Source organism: Pogona vitticeps, chromosome 1 (genome assembly GCF_051106095.1).
Source record: "Pogona vitticeps strain Pit_001003342236 chromosome 1, PviZW2.1, whole genome shotgun sequence".
In the NCBI taxonomy this organism is placed as follows: domain Eukaryota; kingdom Metazoa; phylum Chordata; class Lepidosauria; order Squamata; family Agamidae; genus Pogona; species Pogona vitticeps.
This window is the reverse complement of record NC_135783.1, coordinates 323,289,060-323,303,697: the sequence shown is the minus strand read 5'-3', so window position 1 is coordinate 323,303,697 and position 14,638 is coordinate 323,289,060. Positions and strand designations below refer to the sequence as shown.

The 14,638-nt window shown below is 41.5% G+C and overlaps 1 protein-coding gene across 2 annotated transcripts in view; it reads right to left on the bottom strand.

The window, feature by feature from the left end:
- NRXN3 (neurexin 3) overlaps window positions 1–14,638 on the bottom strand; it is a 1,709,419-nt gene that overhangs the window by 769,627 nt on the left and 925,154 nt on the right. For both annotated transcript variants that reach the window (XM_078393277.1, XM_078393271.1), the window contains one exon: window positions 5,493–5,612. In XM_078393277.1, the coding sequence (XP_078249403.1) occupies window positions 5,493–5,612 (120 nt within the window). The remainder of the gene's footprint in view (window positions 1–5,492; window positions 5,613–14,638) is intronic.

Genomic DNA, 14,638 nt, shown 5'->3' with positions numbered 1-14,638 from the left:
CAACTTTTCCCAGTGGATGGACTTCTTGGGAGGTCATGGAACTACCACCACATGTTAGGATATGATGTGATGCTGTATCCCATGTGTTTTGGGTGGTTTGGCCAGCAAGAGTCTGCCAAGAGAGCTTCACACCACTCTGAGCTGTCTATGGCACTTTTTTTTCTTGTGTTAGAACAGCAAGAAAACCTTTAATCACCTTGTAAGGTTAGCTAAAGCAAGTGACAATGCCACTGTTGACCCCAGCCTGCCATTTTAGATAACTCCCATTTGTTTTTTCTGTGATCACCCAACAAAGAGGGTTTTTTTTCCTATTGTTGGTTATTGCTCCTGTTTCTGGGTTGTTGGTTTTTTGTTTGTTTGTTTTTAATTCTCCGTCCAACCTCAGTGGAGAAAAAGACACATTGGGGAAGGAGGAGAAAGAAATGTAAAGGGAGATGCCAAAGATGACCAAGAATAGTGCAGGCATGTGCCTTGATCTTGAGGAATATAAAATTAAATCTCTTTCAAGAAAACAGGATCTCTCAAGAACACTAGATCTTTTCATAAACATAATGCACAGCCCTGGAGACTACTACTGGGCAAAAAGGTTTATTCGCACACAGTTAATGAAGCATATGCAGATTTATTTCCTGCATGCCAGAACCTTTCCATGCTTATTGCTTTCAGTATCAATAAGTAATAAGTTGAGGGCATAAGAAATGAATGGGTGGTAATTAAACACTGGCAATAAAAGAGCTTTTGCAAAGTAAATCAAGCTGAACTGCAGTTGGCAATGAAGTTACAGAGGTCACCCAGCCCAACATAAAGGATTTGCCCCTGATAGAAAAGGTGCAAAATTATGAACATGCAGCTTCTTCATTTGAAGCCTGCCACAAGAAGAGCAGCAAACTCCCCTAAGCTAGTTGGGACAGCTGCCAGACCAGTCTGGAAGATGACCAGTTACACTTTTGACCTGGCAATGCACTGCAAGGATAATAAAAACTATGGAAGCACATACATAAAATGCTCTTACGTGGTGAAAGACAGACGTTGTTTGCACCATCACTGTTTAGAGATGTTACAAAATTCCTGCCAAATTTTTCTTAAACTGGATTCCAGGATAAATTCCTCACCTGGAAACTGCATAAGAAATGAAACTTAGTGTAACTTGGAGACAGAAATCTCACCTTGCATGCTCTAGAGCTCATGGGACAATGTGCGATCAAAGATATAATTGGTCTTCTACCACACTGAAGACTCCAAAGGTCACTTTTTTTATTCAAGCAGGACAGAACACTGCCCTCCATCACACCTGGTACAGAGCTTATAGAGAAGCAGGTATATTATATTCATACGTTGCAGAGACAAAATAGGCCTACAATGACCCTTTAGAATGTGACATCTGAAAGTCCTGGAGTAAGTGCTGAACCCTGAAGTATGATAAATGCTGAGTCAAAAGAAGTTATTCTATTGCTCCTTTAGAAACAGAAGCTACTTTCCAGAATTAATTCCAAACCTTCTTTACTCCCCACCCCAACAATTTTGGATGGTGGGAAGGCTGCCTCTTCATCTTCCACTTTAGAGCAGTGGTTCCCAACCTTGGGTAACCCAGGTGTTCCTGCACTTCAAGCAGAAGGACTTCCTGGACTGCAATTCCCATAAACATTGGCCAGCACTGCTGGTGATGGCAGCTTCTGGGAACTGCAGTCCAAGAAAACTTGGGTTACACAAAGCTGGGAGCCACTGCTTTGGAGTGATAAATTGTCAAGGTCATTACGGGAGAAGCAGTTTGCTTGTGAGGGTGCCAGCTCAGTTCCTGTTATGAACATGCAGCTTCTTCATTTGTGAGTGAGTGAGTGAGTGAGTGAGTGAGTGAGTGAGTGAGTGAGTGAGTGAGTGAGTGAGTGAGTGAGTGAGTGAGTGTGTGTGTGTGTGTGTGTGTGTGGGACATATAACCAAAAACCTGTGGTACAACCATTGTAGATATGGCTCCCTAGCTCTGATAAATTATTGAAGAATGTTTCCTTCCCCTGGAGAAATTTAAGTGAAACAGTTTGTGGACACTCAAGTTTTAACCACCAGCAAGAAAAGTGGCATATTGTGTTGTTATCGAATAACTATTTCCTAACAGTTAATTTAAATATGTATAATTTACATCCAGGAGGAATGTAAAATTAATAATGGATCAACAGTGAAATTAAATGAAAGCATCCATAGGAATAACTAGCGATGGGCTGATCTGACAGGTCCATGTATTTAGACCTCCTCCTTTCCCACCTTTCCTCATGTCTCCCTCTCCCTCCTTCCCCCCCCTCTGTGTAAAAGAAACAATCCCTTTCATGTATTTTTCAGTTTATGGGTCTTCGTGAACATTTTTCAGACATGCACATTTTACTTCACAGATCTTTCAAAGTCCTCTAATGTGTGTATCCAGTGCGGATCGACTCCCAAGTGGTTTGGAAAGACGAACTCTCCCTGCCACATTAGACAGAATAAATTTCTCAAACATGCCTCAGCAGAACCAGTAATCACTTCAGTCCTTTTCGGTAAACCTACAAGTCATTCCTTTGCATTGGTTTTCAGTCTAAATAGGACAGAAGGAGGGCAGGTTGCACTAAGGTGTTCCAAGGCTGCATAGATAGATAGCCTGCAGTCTGGCCACAATCTCAGAGTTGACTCATATCTTGTCTTTTGCATCTTCATTTCATCTGCCTCTGTTTCACACAAGTGGTCTGCTGATGAAAAAAGAATACATTGTGTCTTGGGGACCCACATAGGAACTTTCAAAATTAAGGGAAATGAAGGAGGGGGCCAGAAATTCCATCATCTTAGAAGCTAAGCAACATTACTTTTGTAGTAATCGGAAGGGAGGGAGGGAGGGAGGGAGGGAGGAAGGAAGGGAGGGAGGGAGGGAGGAAGGAAGGGAGGAAGGAAGGAAGGAAATCCAATGTATTCACAAGCCCGTAGGCTAACAGAAATCTGAGTATAACATGCTATCGTCTAGTTTAAATAACCTTATGCCAGTTTTACAAAACATCACTCAAAATTAGTGTTGGACAATTTCCCATGGTTGGACTATCTATTTTGCAAGGCTCCACTTCTCCGCGATAAAGTTCCTAGTTAAAACACAGCATCTCAGGGTCCATCATGGATATATGAGCACTCTCCTGGCTCACTACAATCTGGTTTGTGGATCAAGGGGATCCACAACTCAAATGAAATGACATAGTCCTCACCAGCCACTATGTCAAAGCGAAATTGAGAACCATTTTCTCTGTACTTAAGTAGCAATTCATGCCACTCACTTAGCATTTGGATCAATGTGGGCCTTCAGCCAGGAAGGAAAGCATGTGGCCAACAATTATATCTATACATGAAAAAACTGAGGCTAGGAACAGTTGCTCCTTCTTAACACAATTCTAAGCAAGAGTTTGTAGACAAAACTGAACACAGGACATACCTTTTGGCAATCCAATGTGGATAGAATTGGAGTGAGTAATATGGACTCACCTTTCTTGCTTCCATTTGAGGACATCTGCTTCTTGCTCAGATGGGGAACACATTTGATATTACTCTTCAAAGACACGAGTCTTTGTTGAAATCATTCTGTTAGAAAGGCTACTACAAGAGTCTTCAGTGACCTCCAGAGTTTTTCTGCGACACTTCTTTATAGCTTCTCTGTAAAATGGGCATGCCTTCAGCCTTTCCTACATGGTGTTTGTGCATATGACATATTGATTGTGATAAAATTGTAAATATCGGAAGCAGTTCTGAGAGTACCCTTCATTCATGTCAATCTAATCTCTAATTGCTGCACACAACTTTCTCTCCAACATTTTGGATGGTTAAGTCATCTCTAATAAATGGCCCAGGGACAGTTTTGCTGATGCTTTAAAACCTGCCTCATTTCTGAAATGCCAATGTTACTCAGACTGCAAAACTTTGAAACAATGTGTTTCATTGGGAGCCAGGACAAACATGGTGTTATGAATCCCTTTAGAGATCTCCCTAACACTCACGTAAATGCAAAGACGTCCAAGGGTTGTATTTCCTATTTGCTCCTGGCTTTCATTTGAGATTTTACAACAATTTACAACAGCCCCTCTGTACATGTGACAATCAGGATTGTGCAGGGATTGCTCCTTCCTTCCCAGACCATACCATTCCCATGGTAGATAAAGAGCTGCATATTAAAACTTCCCTCTAGGAAACAGACAACAGAAAGACATCTGACTGCACAGAAAACCAGCAAGTAAGAAAGAAGAATTAGAAGAATGGTAAGCCAGGTTTCTACCCCAATGTGCCAGTTTTCTCCAGTGGGAGGGATATCACTTCAAAAACAAAACCTTCAATCTGTGGTCCAAATGGGGAAGAAGGAAAAATGTGCTCACAAATAAGCCTGATGCGCATATGAGTTGCACTTGTATTTTTTTCCCCCCTTCTCATTTCTGATGTGCTAAAGAGAACCTTTTCTTCCTGTTCGCATTTGGAAGTCAAATCTCCCTTGACTCAGTTTTAAAAAACAAAACAAAACAAAACAAATCACAAAACCTTCACAACAAATGTGCAGTTAAATAAAACTATCACCACCTGAAAGGATATAGAAATGTTTCTTCATGATGACATCATGATGTTAGATACTAAGGCCTAAATCCAGCTACTAGTCCCAACCAATGTAGGCCCACTGAATCAACAGGGCTTAAATAAGTGTCAACATTCAGAAATTGAGGTAACAAGTGTACTCCAGTTGGGATTAGCAGTTGGATTGAGATCTACATATCCCCTTCCTATCTACACTTCATTCCAACAGTTTCTGTCCTCCTATTCACTGCTTTGCACATGATTACCCTGAATAACAAATGTTCTATGATTAGTCTGACAATACTGTATAGTGGATATTTTGTACTACATATGTACTTCAGTGACGAAGGAGTCGATACAAAGTTAGGATTGCTCGAGAGATTTCTATCTGCTTTAAAAACACAGGAATAACCAGAAGCCGCCTTTAAAAAATGCCAAGAATCCACACATGAATAGGGCTGAAGTTTGTCAATAGAGGACAAAGATATATCATAAACAATTGTTATTATCATTTATCGACTTCAAGAGTTTCATTTGATAACTTTCCAGTGTTTGCATGCACTTACAAAATAAGAGGATGCTGTGGCTGGAAGACTGCAAGAAATGAATGTACTTCGTTAAGCAAAGCTCTGATTATTGTCTAGCACATGCCGTTCCATCTGGTTGCTATAAAAAGAACATCAATAACCCCTTTTTCATTTGTCTTTAAATATGAAAACAGAATGCACTCAAGCACTTTCATATCAGATCAAAGAAAAAATAATTATCCTCCCTTTTCTTCAAATAATCTAGCTTTTAAAGCTAGTTTCCTAGGAGGCAGATGAGCCAGCTCTGAGATTTGCATTCATGCCCAATATTAAGCTGCCAAACCATACACCAAAGGACTTCAGATCTTTGCACGAAATTACATTTAGAAAAAAAATGGTACTCACGGTCATTGCACTGGTTCCCAGAATATGATGTCATGGAGCAGTCACATGTGAAGCCTTCCCACTGCTGAATGCAGATGCCTTGGTTGGCACAAGAGTCTTCTTGACAGGTGGTACTTGGACCTGAGGAGAGGCAATAGGGAAATAAAGAAAGAAAAAGCAGCCATTGGAAAAGAGTCATAAGAATGGAGTATCATTTGCCAAAATCATGCATCAAGGAAGAAAAGAAAAACAACATACTTTTCTATTTCATGGACATGCAACAGAAATTTAGGACATAGAAGACATGGAGAATTGCACACTCGGCAACAAACAGAAAACAGTGGCACACAGCAGAAAGAAGGTGTGAAAGGTTGCATATTCCCTCTTAGGCAGAGTCAGAAGAAAGGTTCTTAATAACAAAAGCTTGCTTCCCAAAGTGTCAAGATCCCCAGCACTCTGATACTCCAATGTGCCCATTGTTTATCTCTCTGTGCTTGCTTTTTATCGGAATGGGTTAGAGAAGAGTTTTAGCGCTCCAGGCATTTCTTCAAAGGGCATGAAAAGTGAGAAGGGAGCTAACAGCCCATTTATGTAATATGTGCCCAGTTCAGCCAAGGACCGTTGAGCAGATCATTGACAGATATGGTGAAATGCCACTTCCTCCTCTTTTTCTGTTCCTGTGACCCTACCTGTCTTCCACCTCTATATTTTCTTCACCAAAGAAATAAGAACCTTAGATCTGTCTGGTTGGCTTCTATAATACCTCTGCATACCTGAAGAACTGAATAAAATGGGATGTATTTCTTTGATATATGAGCACAGTCATATTTTGAAGACTTTTAAAAAATGTAAGTAGCAGCCACTGATGTTACGTATGTTTGTCATAGCATATCATTTTCATTCATCTATATTGTTTAGTTTTTGAGTTCAGCTCTACATCCTTAAATGCAGATGCACAAATGGGAACTACAGGCTAGTCATCAATCCCAGGCAAAATTCTGGAAGGTATCATAAAGTGGTCATTGTGCAAGCACCTAGAAAACAATGCAGTAATAAGTAGATACCAACACGGATTTGTCAGGAACAAATCCTGCCAAACTAATTTGATCTCGTTTTTTGATTAGGTCACCTCCCAGATACACAGAGGGAATGCTGTAGATGTAGTATATGTTGACTTCAGCAAAACTTTTGACCAAGTGCCCCATGATATCCTGATTAGCAAGCTAAGTAGGTGTGGGTTAGATAGATCAAGTGTCAGGTGGATACACAATTGGCTACAGAATCATACTCAGAGGGTCATGATTAATGAATGGGTCCTTCTATAACTGGGAAGAAATAACAAGTGGGGTACCCCAAGGCTGAGTCCTGGGCCCGGTGCTCTTCAATTTTTTTAATTAACAACTTGGATGAGGGAGTGCAGGGAATGCTTGTCAAATTTGCAGATGATACCAAATCGGGTGGAATAGCTAATACTCTAGAAGACAGAAACAAAATTCAAAATGATTTTGATAGGATGGAGCACTGGGCCGAAAGCAATAGAATGAAATTCAACAGGGATAAGTGCAAAGTACTGCACCTCAGAAAAAGAAACCAATTGCACAGTTACAAGATGGGCCAGGAAAACTACGAATGAGAAGGATCCTGGAATTGTGGTAGATCACAAGCTAAAGATGAACCAACAGTGTGATGTGGCTACAAAAAAGGCAAATGATATTTTAGGCTGCATTCATAGAAATATAGTTTCCAAATTCTGCAAGGTGCTAGTCCCACTCTGTTCAGCACTGGTTAGGCCTCGCCTTAAGTATTGTGTCCAGTTCTGGACACCACACTTCAAGAAGGATGCTAACAAATTGAAACAAGTTCAGAGGATGACAACAAGAATGATCAGGGGGCTGGAAACCAAGCCTTATGAGGAAAGGCTGAAAGAATTGGGCATGTTTAGCCTTGAGAAAGGAAGACTGAGGAGTGATATGATAGCACTTTATAAAATATTTTAAAGGCTGTCATACAGAGTAGGGGCAAGATCTGTTCTCAGTCATCCCAGAATGCAGGACACGCAACAATGAGCTCAAGTTAAAGGAACCAGATTTTGGTTGAATATCAGGAAAAACTTCCTAACTGTTAGAGAAGTACGACAGTGGAACCAGTTATCTTGGGAGTTGGTGAGTGCTCCAACACTGGAGGCATCCAAGAAAAACTTAGATAATCACCTGACAGATATGCTTTGATTGTATTCCTGCACTGAGCAGGAGGTTGGACTTGATGGTCTTGTAGGCCCCTTCCAACTTCACTTTTCTTTGATTCTATGATCATCAAGAGCAAGGAATAGTTTTGTCTACTCTAAACAACTGTAACATCTACGTATAATAACTGACAGCATCCTCTGAGATTTACCAACTATTTCTCCACTCTTATGAAGGGTGAGCTCCACATCAGTTTATGTTATAGCTGTATCAGACTCAGCATATTTGGGAGACCATAAGATTGAACTCTACCTGTCTGAGAACAGAGAAGTTACATTTGGCTCAACTAATGATGGCTTGGGGATGGGGAAATTGGCACTGCACAGTTCTGTCTCTTCAACAATGTCTGCATGTCCATCAAAGAAACAGTAGGTGCACTCATCTAGCATACTGCTGTGTTGATAAAAAAAATCAAAGAAATAAAGAAAAGGGAGGAGGGGTACTCTAATACACTGCATTCAGAACGAAAAAAATTCCAACTTTTGGTCTTAACTTGAGTAGACCCATTGAATGAGTGGGATTTGTTATGTCAACATTTGATTCATTGACTCCATGTCACTAATTTAGTTGGGTCTAAAAACTGGATTTTGTTCAGCCTTCCAAATGGAATTCCACTCACAGGAATTGCACTCACCCTTCTGCCAGAGGACAATTGTCACCTGCCCCTGAGCCCCTTGTATCTACTGAAGATCTGCTCCAGAGGATAGAGTAGACGCTCTGGGCAGTGTGAAAGGGAATCAGTTTTTTCCCCCTTGCCAGCTTCCTTTAGTGCAGGGATGTGTGATCTTCAGACCTCTGAAGCTTAGTGGGTCACACCTACTTCCACAACCCCACTCCTCAATATTCCCACAAAAATAATATCTACATTGATTTCTTAGATTGGGGCAACTCAGCTCCAAAAATTACAGTTTCTGCTCTGACAGAGTAACTATGTTAAGAGGATTTGGGCTGCTGTTTTGTGCACCTGAACAGCCACCAACTGGGTCAATGTGGTATGACATTAAGAATTATCCTTTGTAATGAAGAAGGCAGATCAAGAATATGCCCTTCATTTAGTAACTGCAGCTTCAAGCACTATGGGAAGGATGAGTTGAATAATTGCTTGTACAGCAATTACTTCCTGAGCACTTTGGGGAAAATAGCCAGTCCTAGAAAGATGGCTATAATGGCAACTCCCCAAACATGGAGCTGAATGGCAGTCATGGTGGTGAGGATGTTGTACAATTACCACCTCCCAGTTCCCCAGCATCTAAGCCAATTGCAGCTCATGACAAGGACACCTTGGCTTGATTATGTAAACTACAGCGTAGTGGAATGCAGCAGTGAAAATCATCAAAAAAGGCGCCTGTGCTTCTCAAGTTATCAGTACAACATTGTGGCATGAATGAACTGCATAAGGGAACAAGGGACCCTCTTTCCTCAAGAGTCTTTTGAGGATGGACCTACCAAACAGACCAGGTTTGCCCAGAAACAGCTTTCAAAGTAATCCCCAGAAAGAAAGCAATAAAACTGTGAACCAACATCTTCAACTATATTTCAAAACACCTTCTGGGATTTAGGTACCTAGAGAAACATGGATGCTTCCAATCTGTTCCTCTGAGTGATTGTAGTGGAAGCATGTTTTCTTTGTGTGTGTGGGGGGGGGATCTATTTCCCAAAGAAGGTGGCATCTTGCAATTCTGACAGGCTGGTGTGAGTGGTACCAGCAGGTTGGAAGTATTGTGGGATATTAGCGCACACAAGATAGGGAAACAGATTCTGTCAGGATTTCAAGTACAGTGTCACAAGAATTATGAATGTCACCATGTTTTTGGCTTACATACATATTGCCTCAAATTAAATTCACTGAGGAACCTAGGAGGACTATGCTTTCTAAATTTATCATGCTGTAGTGGTAAATTTAGAAGTGTAAGTTTTAATAATGACAGAACCCATAGCCAGATGGAGAGTCCAAAAATACAAACTGCTGGATGAGTCCATATCAACAAATGAGGAGCCAGTCTTTTGTAACTCTAATGACTCTCAACTGCACATTCAAGACCAGACCATACTCAATTATTTTGAATTACAATACGGATGGCTTGCAAGATCCTACTGTTCCTGGGAAAATCTCTTTCTTCCCATAGCTATGCTCACAGGGTGCAGGGGAGTCTGGGGGGGGGGGGTTGCAGCAGATGACCTCATAGTTTCTGCTGATCAGAAAGTCTGAGGCTTCAACCTTTTAAGCTTAGCTCGACTACACTATTGGTTACAAGAGCTACAAAACAGGATGCTCTGGATTTACAGAGGAAGCAGATCTTGGCTGCTGGGTTTTTCCTCCTGCTGCTGCTCAAAGATTCTCTCTTTGATGGTGGTATAAATTACATTTGACTGAGTTCAAACAAACACTCTCTGATCTGATTCTGTCCTTTTACTCTGTGGCCACTTGGTGTACCAGGAAGTCAAATCACTGGATACATCCTTGGGTATTATTCTTGTACCTACCTGTCCGAGCAATGTCTAGACATAATTCACTATATGAGAATCAACCTGTGATGCCGCCTACTAGATCAGCCTTTTAAAAGCCTGCTACGGGTAAATCACAATTCCTTGTGAATCAAGGCAGAAACAAGTATTGGGAGGGTCAAAAACAAAACAGCAAAGGAATATAATTACAAACGAATTGATAATCACATCACAGGATATGTGGGAGTACTCCAGCACATCTGTAGGGAGATTATTTTATTTTAAGAAACTTTATGCAGAGTTAAATAAAAGAATAATCATAGCAAGTAACTGGTTGAGAATTAGAATGAGTTGCTGAGAGGATCAGGCATTACCTAATCAACTCAGTTCATTAGCCTTGCTTCCCCTGGTTTGTGTGGCATTTTCTGCTCTGCTCCTGGAGTGGGCAAGTCCTGATTAGAATCAGCCTAGTATCGTGTATGGGGAAATTGGGACCTGGTATGGCAAGATCCTGGGGCAAGGGGCAACTTTTTATCCACAGTGCCTACCAGATGGCCACTTCTACCTAACAGTTTTGGGATGGGGGGGGAACTTGGGGGACCCTCCCCTTCCTAAAAGGAAGAAAGCTACTACTCCTGGAGGCCTTTAATGATGGAAAATCCTTCATTTTTAAAAATACAAATTAATTTTGCATTGCTAATATGGAGGGGGGGGCTTTGGAGATGCCCTGTGTGCAAAAACATTCCTGGGGAACAGGTATGCAGCTCGTAGGCTGCACTTGCCCACCTTTGCTCTGTGAAGAAAACAATGCTGAAACTTGCGAAAGCACTCATAATTCTTCACACCGCCCTGAACACTATTTTGCAAGGCTAGGGAAAAATTCTGCCAACATGTGAAGATTGGGACAAGGTCTTTGATGATAGATTTTGAGACCCCCTCACCTACCTCAGCTTACCTTTGTTTTATGCTTTAGCCAACCACAGTTGCAGCCCTACTGCTGAGGGTTCCAGAGACTCGCTGACCCCATTTCTTCCACTGTGCAGTCCTTACAGTAATGACAGGAAGCATTGCATCTCTCAAGATCAGAGGCACTGTCCGTCAGGATCATTAGGACCAACACCTCTAATCTTTTGGTTGGGATACCAGTAGTGGGCGTGGGAGTGGTATCTAGTGGCATCTGGCTATGTCTAAAAATCCTGAACTCCCAGGACTGCAAAACTAGTGCTTTGCAAAACCTGTTGGCAAATCTGAGCTTTCCACCAACTTCTACATGACATATTACTTCAGACAATCCTGACTTCTAGTAACTAGGCTTCCAATACGTGAGTCTGCACCAGGAGTGTAAGTCCTGATTAGACTCAGCCTAGTATACTGTATGGGGAAATTGGGACATGATATGGCAAGATCTGGTATTCTTCTCAAAGAAAATCTGACATTTTGGTACAACCTGGGACTGCTGAGGTTCTTGCTCCTCACTGCCATCATCACTCCCATTTGTAACACTGGAAACTTGGCCACAGCAACAGGGGTGTCACAAAGCATTAGGATTATAGACTAAAAGGGAAGAGGAATCCACGAGCACTTTAGATGCCAAATAAGGCTATTTTCATCCACATTGTGTTAACGGTTGAGGGTGAAAACAAAAACTGGTTTTAAAAAAACATCTTCCTCCAAACTCTCCAAAAGGTGTCAGAAGCTCTGTTTTTATTAATGCTTTTTCTTGTGCTGTCTAGCCATATCTTGTCTGTTTTCTAAAGGTTTTTAAACCATCATGTTTTCTTTTCCAAAGTTTGTTATTCCCGAAAGAAATTTCAGAATAGTCTGCTGATGCATCTTAATTTATGGAAAGCATGTTTGGTTGTTATTATTTCAGCCCATCCAACCACTCTCTCTCTCTTCGCATAAAGAAAATTTCTTTAAAGGAATATTATTTCAGGTCTTGGAAGTGTTTTGCACCCACACAAAGGGGAAAAAAAAAGGCAGCTTAGAATCATCTTTACTGCACAGCTTGAGCGTGACCCAAGACTAACATGCCTACAAAAGCATGTGAATATGCTACTTGATAGGAACAGGAGCTGTCTTTGTTAGCTGTGCCCAGGTGTGGGTTTTAAGGCACAGAACATCAAAAAGGTGGGTTCTCCAATCTAAAGATTGAACTAGAGACAATCTTATTCAACCTCTCTCTCTCTCACACACACACACACACACACTACTGCCAATATCCTCTTGGGGAGATCAGCGGGCACAGTGGGAATGATGTAACTGGTAGTGGCAGGTTGCTTATTAAAGAATTCTTGCTTCAATTTTCATTTCATTGCATGCAAATCACATGGACCACCTGAAACTGAAAAAGGAACTCCTTAAAGATCAGCAATCTGTCACTGATGGTGGTATACCACACTGGTAGAGCTCTACAAAAGGACATAATTTAGAGCTACACCTGTATCTACATCTATGTTGTTATATGCCATCAAGACGCTTGCAACTTAAGGGAATCCTCATAGGAGTTTCAAGGTGTGTGAGAAATTAAGAAGTGGCTTACCCCTTCCTCAGTGAGCTTCCATGGTTGAGCAGGGAATTGAACCCAGGTCTCCTGAACAACAGTCCGAGACTTTACCCACTGTATGGATTTTATATAGATATACAGGATAATTATTTCAATGGGATTCAGACATCTATTTAGAAATTCTAGCCTTTTGCTTTTAACTGGCTTCGCTTGCTTTCAATAACATCCACACATAGTGCAAACTAGGTAGGTATAGGCATCCTTCAGTCTCGAAAGACTATGGTGACGTGCTCTGTATGGAGGACTTGGAACAACGTTTAGTGTGGCTGAAGAGGCCAATTTGAGATTCACTGACTGACTAGGATCACAAACTCAACCAAATCCAAAAGTATTACCTTCGTTCTACACTAGTGCAGTTCCCCACCCATCCTGCTGTTGTTGCGCTGTCAAATCTAACTGCCTAGTACTGTGACACCATCTGATATGAGATCTCTGGTAGCTTGCAGTCATGGAGGGGGTAGATGCCTTAACTGGGATGGAAATCATGCCCAAGTAGTAGGAACTGGGGAGGGGCAAAGAACTACATCAGGAAGTTTTGGAGAAAAGTAAACCTTTGTGAAATTTCAGGAAATCCACCTCCCCCCCCCAATAAGATGACGGGGGAGATTGATGCTAAAATTCTAACTCAGACAGTAAAAAAAGGGAGAGTGGAGAAAAGGAAGGAGGAACATCTTTTACTTCCTGCCTCATCACCCCTAAAAAAGGAACCACCCGGTGAGTGAGTCCACTTTTAGTAAAGTTTCAAATCCAATCCCAGTCCCAAACCATGTGCTGGACTGCACTGGTTCTGCATTTGGACTTCCTATTGTGGATGACACTACTCTTTTAAACAACTACATTTCTAATGTTGCAAGAGTCAAGCTAGATACAAAGAGCAATGCTTATGACCTTTGAGTAAGACAGGGCATAAGGATTGCTCCTTGTATCTATCTAACTTGGGCGAATTGAATTCAGACGATTTTCCCTCTAGCGATGGTACTTCCTCAGAGATGTGTGCCTCAGTAGTCAGGTTTGTAAAATAAACCTATGTTTACCTGCCAGTGGTGATTCAAAAAACAAGCAAGCCTTAATGCAAAATACTGTACAGAAGGGAAAGCATATACTACAAATAAATAGAGATTTTTTGCCAGTGGAAGGAGCACAGCTTCTAAATATGTGCTAAGTGTATTACCTAGTACGAACCTAAGTTCTCTGGAACATCCTAATCCATTTGTGGGCACTGAATCTCTCTTGTGGTGCGTGCCAACAGGACTGTGATCAAGATGAAAACCTTAGAATCAACAGGGAAGTATCAGCATGCTCGAAGAGCCTTGTGGCGCAGTGATTAAAAGTGCTGTACTGCGGCCAAAACTGTGCTCACAACCCGGGGTTCAGACCCAGGTAGCCTGCTCAAGGTTGACTCAGCCTTCTATCCTTCTAAGATTGGTAAAATGAGTACCCAGCTTATTGGGGGGGGGGGGAAGCAATGTGTAGCCTGCATAATTAACTTGTAAACTGCCCAGAGAGTGATTTAATTACTGCTATGAGGCAGTATATAAGCAGCATGTTTTGCTTTGCTTTGATGTTCAAAAATATTTACAATAAACATATGTCATCAAACAAGCAGGCAAGCAAAATGTTCTTACACCCCCTTCCTCAAACATGAACAGTTAATAACCCATTTTTCTCTGAACAGACAATAACCCACTACTATGCCAAACATAGTAATCCCCTTCATGGATTGCTGCCTTGTCATGGCAAAGGGACTTGAGTAATTCAGAGAAGCTATGGGCTATGCCGTGCAGGGACACCCAAGACGGACAGGTCATAGTGGGGAGTTCTGACTAAACGCGATCCACCTGGAGCAGGAACTGGAAAGCCATTCCAGTATCTTTGCCAAGAAAACCCCATGACCAGAAACAAAAGGCTAAAAG